The sequence below is a fragment of the Ursus arctos genome, unplaced genomic scaffold (assembly GCF_023065955.2).
Source record: "Ursus arctos isolate Adak ecotype North America unplaced genomic scaffold, UrsArc2.0 scaffold_29, whole genome shotgun sequence".
NCBI lineage: Eukaryota > Metazoa > Chordata > Mammalia > Carnivora > Ursidae > Ursus > Ursus arctos.
In genome coordinates, this window is record NW_026622974.1 from 7,221,497 (window position 1) to 7,234,388 (window position 12,892).

The 12,892-nt window shown below is 46.7% G+C and overlaps 1 protein-coding gene across 3 annotated transcripts in view; it reads right to left on the bottom strand.

The window, feature by feature from the left end:
* Nucleotides 1–633: 633 nt before the first annotated feature.
* RCAN2 (regulator of calcineurin 2) overlaps nt 634–12,892 on the bottom strand; it is a 264,666-nt gene continuing 252,407 nt past the window's right edge. For all 3 annotated transcript variants that reach the window (XM_048219640.2, XM_048219642.2, XM_026507320.4), the window contains exon 5: nt 634–3,224. In XM_048219640.2, coding sequence (XP_048075597.1) covers nt 3,064–3,224 — 161 coding nt within the window. In that variant the 3' untranslated portion in view covers nt 634–3,063. The remainder of the gene's footprint in view (nt 3,225–12,892) is intronic.

Genomic DNA, 12,892 nt, shown 5'->3' on the forward strand with positions numbered 1-12,892 from the left:
GTGAATTGCTTGTGTACGTGGAGTCCCTATGTAAGCATTTTGGCCATTTTTAGAAGATGGACTGTCTGTCTTTTTCTTATTGATTTGTAGGAGTTCGTCTTATGTTTTGCATAGGAGTTAAGAACTGTATGTATTGCAAATATCTTCCCGAGTCTGAGACTTTCCTTTTCACTCACCTAATGGTATAATTGGAGAAACAGATGCTCTTCATGAAATACAACATGCCCATCTTTTATTTTATGGTAGTGTTTTCTGTGTTCTCCGTAATAAAATGTTTCCTCCTTTGGGTCTCTTATAGTGTTTTAAACAAAGAGTGGTATGGGAGCGAGGTTTAAACAGGGTCCTTTGTACATTTGAAGTCTCAAACCAAGAAGGTTGAAGGAGGACAATAAAAGAGTTCCCTGTATGAGAGCCCAACCCGTCCCTTCAGGCCTTGCTCAAATTCCACTTCCTTAGTGACATGGCTGCCAACCGGCTTCCCTCCCCCCTCTGCTCCTTTCAGTAAGTGCTCTGCGAAGTTAATCCCATCTGTTGGTAACTTTTTAGAAAGACTGTAGGCTGAATCGCACTCTTCCACAATTACCACTCAAAAGTAGCTCAGACAGACAACACAGAAATTATACTACACGGACAGAGAGTCATTCACCAGGTATATTTGAAGTCTAAGCTCTTTGAGCTATACACGTGCACAAATGATTCAGTTGGTGGAAATCTCCCCCTTCCCCTCCATATTTAAACTTTTCAAACTGAAAATAGTGCTAAAGAGGGTTGCATAAGGTGCGTCATGGAAATGCTGAGGCAATTCTGACTTTCACAGTGCAGGAGGCGCCCCCGAAACCCTTCAAGGACTCCTTCCCATTTCTTACTGCTCTCCTGGGAAAAGTTCCTCTTCCCCCCTCCCCAAACCCAACTTACTGAAAGAACTACTTGATCTGAGACAGAATAACACGGAAACTTCGAAGTTTCACCAAGACTAACCGCTTAGGTCATCCACTCCACTGTGTTTTTATTTTGTGACGACATAGGATGGTCATTTTAACTTTGGCTAAATTTGGCTGGAAATGACTGATGGTATCTGCGTTAAAACACCTACAAAATTATTTACAAATATGTTTTCCTCATCCAGATTTCTTTAGAACCTGCGTTCTGAAAATTCTGAGTAGCTTAAAAAGTCAAATGACCCGCAGAAGACTGCGAAGGGGTTGGGCACAAGATGGCCGACGGGTGCAGTGCTCCCTGTCTCAAGAGCTCCGAAAATTTTTCTTCCACTAGAGGGCAGCATTCCTCCACTTTTAAGTCTAATCTTTCATTTCTTAATGAAAAATCAAAAACCTCCACAACAAAGGAAAGTCAAAGCATTTGCTTATTATACACTCCTCAGATTTTATTTTTAAAAGGAGCCTGCATTTTTCTTATGGAAACTCAGGGTTTTACAAGCAACGCTGTCCTCAGTTTCTCCTGTACTGTGTCCAGTACGATATTGCTATATTCACAGTAGAACGGACTTTAATTTCTGAGTGATCAGTCTGTTTTAAGTTTCTGATGAAACTAACGTACACCTTAGTCAAAAACCACAACAATCCTTCCATAAGATGGCTGTGTTATTGTTCTCGCGTGCTCTTCTGAGGCTTGGGTAATGAACGAATTTCCCCACTCCCTTGTAACTGGCATTTGCATCTAAAGTAATTCATCAATGTACAGGAGGAGAGGAGGCCTTGCACATATAGCAGAAGGTAATGGTTTTATAGGTGTATCTTCGGTAATGCACTTCGGGCTACAGAAATAGAAATATCACATGTGACGAAAACAAATGTTTTTGAGCAACATGGCCATTGCATGAGTAGGATTGGTATATGTTTGTTGATCTACCATCCTTTCCTTTTTCAAATACTCAGTGGCTGCTACATTCTGGAGATCTAGCTTCTTCCAAATGGTCTATAACGGACACTTGCCTCTTACACTTTATTTAAAAACAAGTGTTCTTGATAGCAAAGATGTTGGCTAATCATCTATATATCGGCATGAGAAGTTTCGTGCCCTTTCAAAATTCAGCATTATCCATAATAGAGTGTAATATTATCAGATTATTTGTATTACTATATGAATGCATTCATAAGCAATGCACATATTATGTATTTAAGCAGCTAATGGCTGAACAATCACTAAATAAAAAACATCCAGATTTTAAAAGCACAGCTGAGACATTTGTACAAATATACAAAGAGAAAAAACAATCATTCAGACACCATGAAACTTTTGTAATAAATAGGTTTGTCTGAAATCGGTCTCTATCACCCTGGACAAGCCTCCCCCATGAGTCTGGGAAAGTACTCTACGGAAGTGGTGTTCAAAATCTACGGAGGAATATCTTTGGGGCCAAGCTCAGTGTTGCCTCCAGGAATTTTAACAGAGCTATGAAAGTATTGACTCAAAATAATGGATAGACCCAGACTTGTTGAGCTGGATGATGCTGATAATTTTTCTAGTCTAGATAGGACATGGCTGGATGCTAGACAATCTGTGAGTTATAGTATATCCTCGAATCATGAAAATAAATGCTGGTGATCATGCATGTCCTGGGAATGTCGGGATGCAGAGGACTGAGTGAGACCAGATAGGGATATCTCATGCAGTCAAAGTCAAGTTTACTTATGGTCCTACTGAAGTGGCCAGGAAGAAACAACACACACACGTCAGGACTGGGACTGAGACAGATCACAGACAACACGGGCGCTATTTGTTAACTGATGTCTCTGGCTTGGATCAACATGAGAGAATGAAGATATAGGCTGTGCTGATACTTTAATAAGAAAATACTACCTTTTTTTCTAGAACCTTCTAAATAATGCATTATTACTCGATTGGTATGATATGATCAGGAAACATATCACCTTTTCCTAGCCCTTTTGTCCGAGAGGCTTGATTACAAGGAAGGAATCTCAAACAACCAAACACCCAGGGATTGAAAGGCAATTATTTTTTTTTTTGACAAACAAACAACAGAGGGAAAAAAAAGCATGATAAAGAGGAGACAGATATTATCGTTGAGGCGGAGCGGTGAGCTCAGTTGGACACGGAGGGTGGCAGGCCAGGACGCCGGGTTTGGATGATTTTTGGCTTTGGGGAAGTCTTTGGCTCCTCTTCTTCCTCTATGTCACTGTCGCACACGTGCACGACGACACTCGGGGTGGACTCAGTTCCCGCATGGAGCTCATACTTCTCTCCTGAAAGGCAAGCAAAAGGGGGGTGATTAAGGGGGAAGGGAGCTCAAAGCAGATTCTTTGGCAACATTTGTTCTGGAAGTAAGAACAGTTTACGGTGTCTCGGGAAACCTGGGTCTTATCCAGGAATGGCAGGGGGCGTCGCAAAATGGAGTGAGATTGCTCGGTCACTGTATCTCTACCACCTATTCACTGGACAACGCCGCACGGTCTGCTCATGTTCCCGTAGCCACAGCGTCCTCAACTGCAAACTTCAGCACGGTCCTAGGGACAGCCCATGGGATCGCGGTGATGACTGAGTGGGTCTGGCAGCGAGTGAGTTCTTGGTTTCTCTTCTGTTCCCCATCACCGTTGCTAATTGCTGAGTGACCTTGGCCAATAGCTTCACTTCTTCACCTTCTCCACAGGGCAGTCTCTAAAGTCTCCTCCAGCCTCACACTTTAGTAGCAAGAGCTGCCCCAGGATGGACTCAGGCAGGATCCTCACTTGTCTGGCATTTGTGGTGGCTACTGGGTGACGGGCTTAGATGACTGTCAAGGTCCCTTCAGGTTCCAAGAGTCTGTCCTTCTCGACTGGCTCGTCTTACGGCCAAATGGCTGTTAGCTGGCTGGCTCCCTGTCTTTGTTTCACTTCACTTTTTTATTTACTGAGCATTTATGGTCTGGCCTATGGCTGTAATGAAGGCTACGGGCACAATAAAAATTTGTGTCTATTGCAAGAGCACAGCCCAGTGGCCACACGTGGAAACAGGAAGTATCACAAAATAGCACCCTAAGCTCTAGTGTGGCAATGTACGATATATGTCAAGGACTGTGGCACCAAATTGTAAGGAGAAAGTAACACTGAAAGGCTTCCGGGGGGGGGGGGGTTGGGTGAAATTGACTTAGGTGGAAAAGACAAATAGAAGACCTCCAGGTGGTCAGGCAGGAGGAGGGGACATTCTCCATCCACATGCTTTTAACTTCTCAACTTAACTGTTGACATACTCACTTTAATCTTCTCCTGACACCCCACCTTTCACTCCCCATCCTTCATGAATGTGGAAAATCTAAAAGGAATGTCTCTCAAATATCCTGGCTTTCCAGGTCTCACTAGATCAAGTCCTCGTTTCTTTGACCAGGACAGAAGACCCTGCACAATCTCTTACCAGTCACGACAGCCATGTCCTCGTACCTACTGATAAAGGAACTTCCCGACTTTAATGTTTGTGGGCTCTGCTCCTAGTCTCCCAGGGAAGCTATCCTTTAACACTGACCAAGGTCAAAATGACTCAGCAAAACCTCAAAGCATGGGCTGTATTTCTGCCCCCAGCACACATTGTAAGTCTGCTTCTTAAAAAAAACAAACAAACGAAGGAAACCAAAAAGGAGCATTCCAAACATAGATACAAGAAAAACAAAAACACCCCTCCCTGATACCCATAAGATTAAAGTCAGACAGCCTTGCACATAGTAAAAGCTTAAGATAAAGTCTGTTTAACTATCTGGAATGTCCTTTGCTGCGATGCTTTGTAACTCTTCTTTTTTTTTTTTAATTTTTAATTTTTATTTATTTTATTTTTTAAAGATTTATTTATTTGTTTGACAGAGAGCAAGAGAGCGAGCACAAGCAGGGGAAGTGGGATAGGGAGAAGCAGGCTCCGCACTGAGCAGGGAGCCCCATGTGGGACTTGACACCAGGACCCTGGGATCATGACCTGAGCTGAGGGCAGACGCTTAACTGACTGGAGCCACCCAGGTGCCCAATCTCTCTCTCTCTCTCTCTCTTTTTAAGATTTTATTTATTTATTTGACAGAGAGAGAGAGAGAGTAGGGGAAAGAGCAGAAGGAGAAAGAGAAGCAGGCTCCGCACTGAGCAGGGAGCCGGACTTGGGACTCCATCCCAGGACCCTAAGATCATGACCTGAGCTGAAGGCACATGCTTAACTGACTGAGCCACCCAGGTGCCCCTAAAATTTTTTTTGATTTTTGTCTTTTAATCCCCTCAGTTTGCGGTGCTGGTTTTGTGGCAGGCATAGCAAACTAATATAGCTATGTGCTGCTAAGAGTGTTCTCTTTCTGTTACGAGGCAGAGAAGTCTTTGTTGGACCACCTTTGACATCCTGGTATGTAGAGCAAAGCCTTTCCTGGGTGAGGGCAAGGGATACTTCACAAAAACGGAGTGTTTCAGCTCCAGGATTTTGCTGGGTGTTGGCAGTAGCCAAGAGGGACGGAACTAGGCAGAGCCACAGAAATACGGCTCATAAAGACGCTGCAATTTAAAGTCTAGATTTGGTGAAATCATAGGTAGAGAGAATTGTGGCAGCAAGTAGGAAATGTCTGGCATAAGCGGCCCAATTTGGATTCAGGAGAACCAGGAAGGACACCTGCCTGAGTCATTCTCGTTCCATTCGTGCTCCGCTTTGCTTCCCGGCCGGAGAGTAGGACGGGATAGCGCTCACCTAACTAACTCCACCGTGATCCACCCTGAAGTCCTTCTACGGCCTATGCTCAGAGCTGTGCTGACCTGTCCGCGACACTTACGGCTCATTCAACTGTGTTCCGTTCTCCTGGGAAGCATTTTGTCAGGTTTATCAAAGTCTCTAGGTGAAACAACCACTTGAGCTAATGCCAAGGAGCGGAATCTATAGGACACCAGCTCTTGCATAAAAGGCGCCTGGCCGGGGATGGGCAGAGACCTGGCTGGGTGGCATCTTCGAGCAGTGCTACTCAAACTCCTGATGGCTTACTGGTGGTGCTTGTTAAAGTCAGAATTTACTGGGGGCGTGCCTGAGTGGCTCAGTCGGTTGAACGTCCGATTCTGGATTTCGGCTTGGGTCATGATCTCAAGGTGGTGAGATCGAGCCCCTTGTAGGGCTCTGTGCTGGGCAGTGAGCCTGCTTAAGATTCTCTCTCTCCCTCTCCTGCTGCCCCCCCCCCCCAATAAATAAATAAATGATGGGAGTTTACTGGTATGAGGCTGCAATGCTGCCATTTCTGACTTGGTGACATCACCTTTGGAACCCAGCACCTGCTCCCTCCCTCCATTCTGCATTGTCAATTTTTCAGGGGAAAGGGCTAACGGTGAAGGTCAAAGGCAGGATGCAGGGACGCTGAGGATGCAGAAGGGAAAAGCAGCAAGGACTCCACATTGGCGCTGTGGCCACCCCCAGCCCGGATTCATCGGTGGTCTTCTTTCTCATCTTTGTTTCTGGGACAGCAACAAGCCCCTCGAAGTTCCATAGCAAACGGTGATGAGTTCATCGTATCCACGGTTTCCAAAATGCTCTCTTTCCTTTGGGAATGCTTTGCAATTCTGAGTGAGAGACGCCCTCCAACAAGAGACGGAGAAAGAGAAGAGGAAACACATGATGAGGTCATTCTTCTTGTTGCCTGCAGGATTTCTTCGAAGTTCTCCCGGTTTAGAGAGGAAGCACCTCTTGAGGACACAGGAGCGGCGGCTGGAGCCCTGCGCCTTGCCCTGCTGGTTGTGATGCTGGGTGAGGCGGAGGCAGTCTCAGGACCACAGGAGGGAATCTGCCATCACCCAGGGAGTGTGGGGAGGTCGGGGGAGGGGGGGCAGCAGGGAACCCAGCCAGGGGGCTGAGCAGACACCCTGTCCCTTTCCTCATTTGCCGGCTAGAAGCTAGTTGCTAGCTTTATATATATTTATGTTTATATTGCAAAATATACATAATGAAGCCATTTGTTTGCCCTGGCTGGGAAACTGCCCTGGCTAGTTGCTAGCTTTATATATATATTTATGTTTATATTGCAAAATATACATCATTAAGCCATTTGTTTGCCCTGGCTGGGAAAAAGAACATTGCCTTAAAGATACCTCTAGTTGCAATGCGTTTACCAGTTCAAACCTGAGTGCTCTCCTCTAGGTCAGGTGTGCGGGGGGGGGGGGGGGGCGCACTCAGGATGTGGCAGGAAAGCCCAGGGCGGTGCTCCATGCTGGGCAACTCTCACGTCGTCGAGCCCGTCCAGCTAACACAGCCAGGCTGTTTGGTAGTAGAGACACTTTATTGCTGTGATCCCATTAATGCTGACATTTCACTGCTCTATTTTTGGAAACTTTCTTACTATCAAAATCCAGCAAAGCTTAACAGCTGCTAAGAGTCCCGCAAAATAAAAAGAAATAGCTTTGGTGTGGCTGGATTGAATTTTTCTTTTTTTGGCCCCTCCTTCCCTTTGGGCTTCAGCTAATTCCTCTACCACGAGGGCTGATGTCAATGCTGTCACCCTGTAGGGTGACCAACTGGGCCTGGCAGAGGACAAGGAGCCCCTGGGGCCCTGTCCACTTGGGGTCGGCCGGTGCTGCCACCCTGCAGGGAGCATGGCCAGTGGAGCATTTCTTTGAAAGGACAAGCAGAGGGTCCCCCATCACACCCCCAATCCTCACATCTGTGTTCAAACCCTCCTCCATGTCCTGATTCCTACAAGTCTGGAGGAAGTGGAGGTGTCCATGGGCTGCTTCTTGCTCTCAGAGAGAAGGTCACATCCTTGCTCTGAGCAGGGGCTGGGGGCCGAGGTGACGTGTGTGGGTGGCTGCTGGTCCGAGTACCCCCGGAGGTTCTCCATCGGGCTTGTGGGCCAGGAATTGGGCCCGTCTTGAATTCTCTCTAAAATAATCAGTGTGATTATGCACAGTCTCTAAAAATCAGCATAATGAGAAGTGGGAAGGGCAGGGAGATGTTACAAAGCTCTATTTACCCACATGACCGCAGAGCCAAGATGGTTTGGATTCCTAATCAGAAAACTCTTGAGATGGAAGGAAAGGGAAAACTTTCTATCACAGGAGCGCTTCCTCGGGCAGGTCCTCATGTGAGCTGGGGCTCCAGGAGATGGAACCCCCGTCCCAGAGGCTTTCAAAAGACCGAAGAGTTGAGTAGGCATGAGGCTAGGGTTTGCTTTATGCCTCGCATGGCTGCCATTCTTCTCTGAAGAGTCCCTCCCTGGAGCATCATGAGCTCGCAATGTCTCTCTACGCCATGCTTTGTCCTCAGCCTGGACTCACACCTGCATCTGGCCTTCTATGGACATCTCTACAAAAATCTCCCACCTTCTCCAAACTCACATATCCAAAGTAGAGTTAGCCATGTTCCCTGTCCATCTGTGTTTCCTTTCCAGCTGTCACATTTCTCTGGGAGGCTCCATCGTCTAGGTGCCAATCTGTAGAGTGGGTCATCCTGGAAGCTTCTCTGCCTTTCATCCATGGTAGTTACTCTGTCCCGGAGCGTAATTCAGTAGTGCTTTGAAACATTTCTCCATAGGCTCCCTCAGTACCCCCTGCTTGTAATGGCCCCATTCACAGTTCACCTCCTCCCACCCCGAGTACTCTCAGCTGGTTTCCCCACCACAGGAACTAATCTTCCCTGCCAGAATAAGCTTCCTAAAACAACATTTAGGGACGTCACCTCATCAGTACCAGCGGTGTGACGCTGAGAGACACATAACATTCTCTGCCTCAGTTTCCCTCATCAGCAAAATGGGAATAACAACCACACTACTGGGATGCCACAAAATAAAGAAATATTTGTCAGATACTTAAGAAAGCCCTCCTGAGATGCATGACATGATTATTTAAGGTGATGGGGTGGTCAGTGTTGCTGCCTAAAATAATCTCCCATTTTCAATGTGACGAACTCATCTAGTTGTACCACAAAGCAGTTGAAGAATTAAGCAGGTGAATAAGGCCAAAGAGCTTCTACTCAGTGGAGTCGCTGCTGTAAACAGCAAGAAGGGGTGGATGGTGACATGCCGCGTCCTCCAGTTCAGATGAACAGGGGAACACCGTAAATTCTGACCCTCAAGATGGAATGACCTTTGCTCTCGTCACCACTGGTTCCCCCCGCCCCATGGGTAAGTTCCTCTCCTTTCTGCTCTCTCCCCACCTTTTTCACACTTGTATCTCCATGAGAAGGGACCAAATCTTAAGCTGATTTTAAATGAGATCTCTTTCTTTTTCTGAGTCACTTGTTTATGGTGCCTAATTATATCACCTTTTACATTATACATTAGTTGTTTCATCTGGTGATGTTTTATGGTCCAAGCTGCTAAAATGGTGGTTTTGGTGATGGCTGCACGTACAGGCACACGCTCCGTAAATACCTTACTGACTTATGAAAGGCACCGACCTCGGCCGTTTACGACATACCTGTACCATGCCCAGTACGTACTCGTATGTGAATTTTTCTCCTAGTGTTTAACGTGTGGAAGTTTTAGATTTTCAGCTAGGCTGAAAACCAAGTAAGGGCAAGCCTTTACCCTATTTTCAGCGTGCTGGCAGTGCTAGGACACAGGAGGCTTCGTGGGAACTCGCCATCTGCTTTAAACATCGCAAGGACTATGACTATCTCCCACGCCCTTACTCCATGCCAGCTCCACAGCTCTAAGTACTTCACGTCAATTGGCTATTTAATGATGACAACAGCTCGGTACTGTGGGTGGCATCCTGTCTAGTTGATGCAAGAGGAAACTGAGATCACAGAGGAAGTAAATGGCAGAGCCAGGATTCAAACTCAGGCCCATGAGACCTCAAAGAATGTGCCCGTAATCACTCTCCCGCGCTGCCCGTCCTGACTCCCACGGGGTCGTATTTGACAAGAGACACTCCTGAAAGGGAGCTGGGTTTCACTTTACTTGTAATACGTTCTTAAGGCAACTTACGTTTTAGTGAATATTTGTTCTCTAGCTAAAGAGGAACTCATCTTGCCTCTTTTTGTTCTGGGCCAATTGCTAGTTCCTTTAGGCATGGCCTCCTTGACGAGGAATCTTCTCAAAAGATAACAATCGATTATGAAAAGAAAAGGGCTACATATTATAAAGTGATGTGACTTACCTCTTTCATGATAGCTTTGGACTCTGGAAAAAAATTTTCTATGTTTCCTTCTGGCTTTAATTTTATTATCTCTCGTACTGTACGTGAATTCTCAATAGGAAAGTTAGTATCTTAGCAGACTGACTCTGTTTCACAATGACGGTCACAATATTTCTTGTGAAACATTACTCTTCAATAACCTTGCCTGTTGTTCATGGAGGACTGTTCCCACTGTGTTCCCTCCCCTCAAATCTGGATGGTTCTTTCTGACTGTCTTGACTAATACACTGTGGCAGAAGTAACCAGTGTGGATTCTGGGTTAGGTCGCGAAAACACACGCACTTCTACCCTGCTCTGTCAGGATGCTCATTCCTAGAACTTTGCATCCGTACTGTAAGGAAGCTCGAGCAGCCCATGAAGAGGCTCCCACGGAGAGGAACCAGGGTCCCTGACCTACATCCTGTCTGAGCTTTCAGCCAACAGCCGCACCAGCCATGTGAGTAAGCCATCTTGAAAGTTGACTTGCTGGTTCCCGTCTGAGGTGCCCAAGCAACGTTGCATGGAGAAGAGATGAGCTGTCCCCCTGAACCCTGCTTAAATAGAAGATTTGTAAGCAAAAAAATGAATGCTGTTGTTTCAAGGTCTTCATTTCGGGATGGTCTGTTATGTGGCAATTGATAAGCCATGGGTCATACAAGTTCTCTTTGTTAAGAAGCAAGCTAAGCCACTACAACGGAGTTGAAATGAATTGCTTGTGCTTTTTTCTCTTTTCTCTGCTCATTAGACTGGATACCACACCAGTCTCCATCCTTCCTCCTTATGGATGAAGCTCCGCGAGCAGGCCACTTGGGACTTCTCTCTGTGGCCGCTTGCTTACTCCTCTCCAGTGGAAGCAGAGTGACAACTTAGGGGACAGGAACTGAAACTATTCAGCTCGCCCTCTCCACCTTGCTCTTTGGGCCATCCCTGCCTGCAAAGGGCCTGTGCCCTGCTCTGCTCCTGACCCTGTGCTAAGGCCAGTGCAGGAGACCCTGCCTGGTGTGGGCCAGTCTGCGGCCGGCAGGGGGAGTCCAACTGCTCTGCTCCAGATTTCAGCATTGGGAAGCCCTGGCTGGTGCTCAACTCGGCCACATTCTGGGCTTCAGCAGGGCCTCAGAAACAGAGCTGGCATTATTCATCTGCTCTGTCTTAGTCTTATCTAACCCTCGAATAGGGAAAAAGAAGCATCTGTTATTAATCCGCACTGAACGTTAAGAGTGGACGATGGCTTATCAAGGCGAGTGCGAAGAATATTTCCAACAGGATCCTTGAACGCAGAACCATGCTGGGTTGTGTGTGCACATTAAACTTGATTTAAATTAAAAGCCCTTTATATTTGAGTAAGATGAGGGAGGGAGAGTCCAATATTAAAGTGATTTCAGGCTTCTCACAGTTAGAAGGCACTACAAAGCCCTTTCCCAGTACTTTTATTGTGAATGTGCTGTTTTCAAGAGGAACTAGGGAGCATCCGTCCTGATCTATGGAACAAAAGCATGGACTTTCTATGTGCTGGTTTTACGGAGCGTGCTGCCTGTTCATGGGCTTGAAAACGGACTGAGGGAGGAGTGTGTGTAATCTGAAATGTGCTTGAAAGGTGCTCACCCTTAGATTTCCTTTCCCTTCATGTGTTGGGTTTAGGACTTCAGTTTGGCAGGGTAGGGAAGGCGAGTAAGGCTGCCAAGCCCCGCCCTGCCACTCCCTTGTCAACAGCAGGGACAGAGGTGCCTGGCCCTGAGGCGGCTCTGGGAGGACTGGGGAGTGGTGGGGGGTGGGGGGCGGCAGGAGAGCTGCCTGCAGGAAGCAGGGGTGCGGTGACTTGCACTTCCTTTCTTCCTCCCAGACCCTGGCTGGTGTCTGAAGTCACCGTGTCTTTGGGCCTCTCTCAATCCTGGCAGGGCTAAAGCTGGTTTGCTTTGGGGCCAAAAGTGCTCCCCAAGAAAAGAGGAGTTACGGTGAAAAACATCAGGAAGTTTCCAAAAGCTGTACCACCACCCGCATACATGATTTGACAGTATTTTTAAGTCATCTACCAGCAAGCTCGTCTTCCCCTATTGTTCCAAAGGGAAGGAAAGAAAAGTGTGCGTGTACGTCGGGAAGGAGGGGGGAGCCGGTGACACTTCTCTGGACCGCTCCCCTCTCTCACCCCTCTTTTGTCTGCTCCACACTGGCACCTCTGACCTCTTCCTAGGCACTCCTTGCCTCTGTGTCTTTCTCGCATTCGAGAACCACCTGATAAATCGTGCAAAAGTGTAATTAGTATGGCTCTCAAACAGGGCTGCTAAGCTCCCAGTGGTGTCTGGAAATGCAAGAGGGATTTTTTTTTTTAATTTTTATTTTTTGGTTTTCACAGGGACTGGGCTATGTGTGGATCCTGGCATTTAGTAGGTGATGCCCAATGATACTAAATGGACTGCAACGTGTAGGACTGTCAGTTCCAAAATATCACAGCTTTCACACTGAGAAACACTGAGCTAAGAGCCTAACGTAGGCACATGTACATTTTAATAAAAGACTAAGATATGGTTTAAAGATCAAGTGACCAAATTAGGTAACACACACTGAGCATTCACCATGTCCTGTGCTGGGCATATAGATTCGGACGGGTTATCTCATCCGATACCTGCAGCAGTCTGATTTTCCTGTTGTGGAGGCACAGAGGGATTGAGAAAGTTTCTCAAAGTCACACAGCCTATAAAAGGTGGTGTCTGGATTCAAACTCACATCCCAAGTTTTAGTCATCATGGTAAAGCAAGAGAAATATCTTTCTTCATGTTGGAGCCTCACGGACAGCTACAGAACAGAAGAGGAGGCATCCCAGGGCAGGGGGG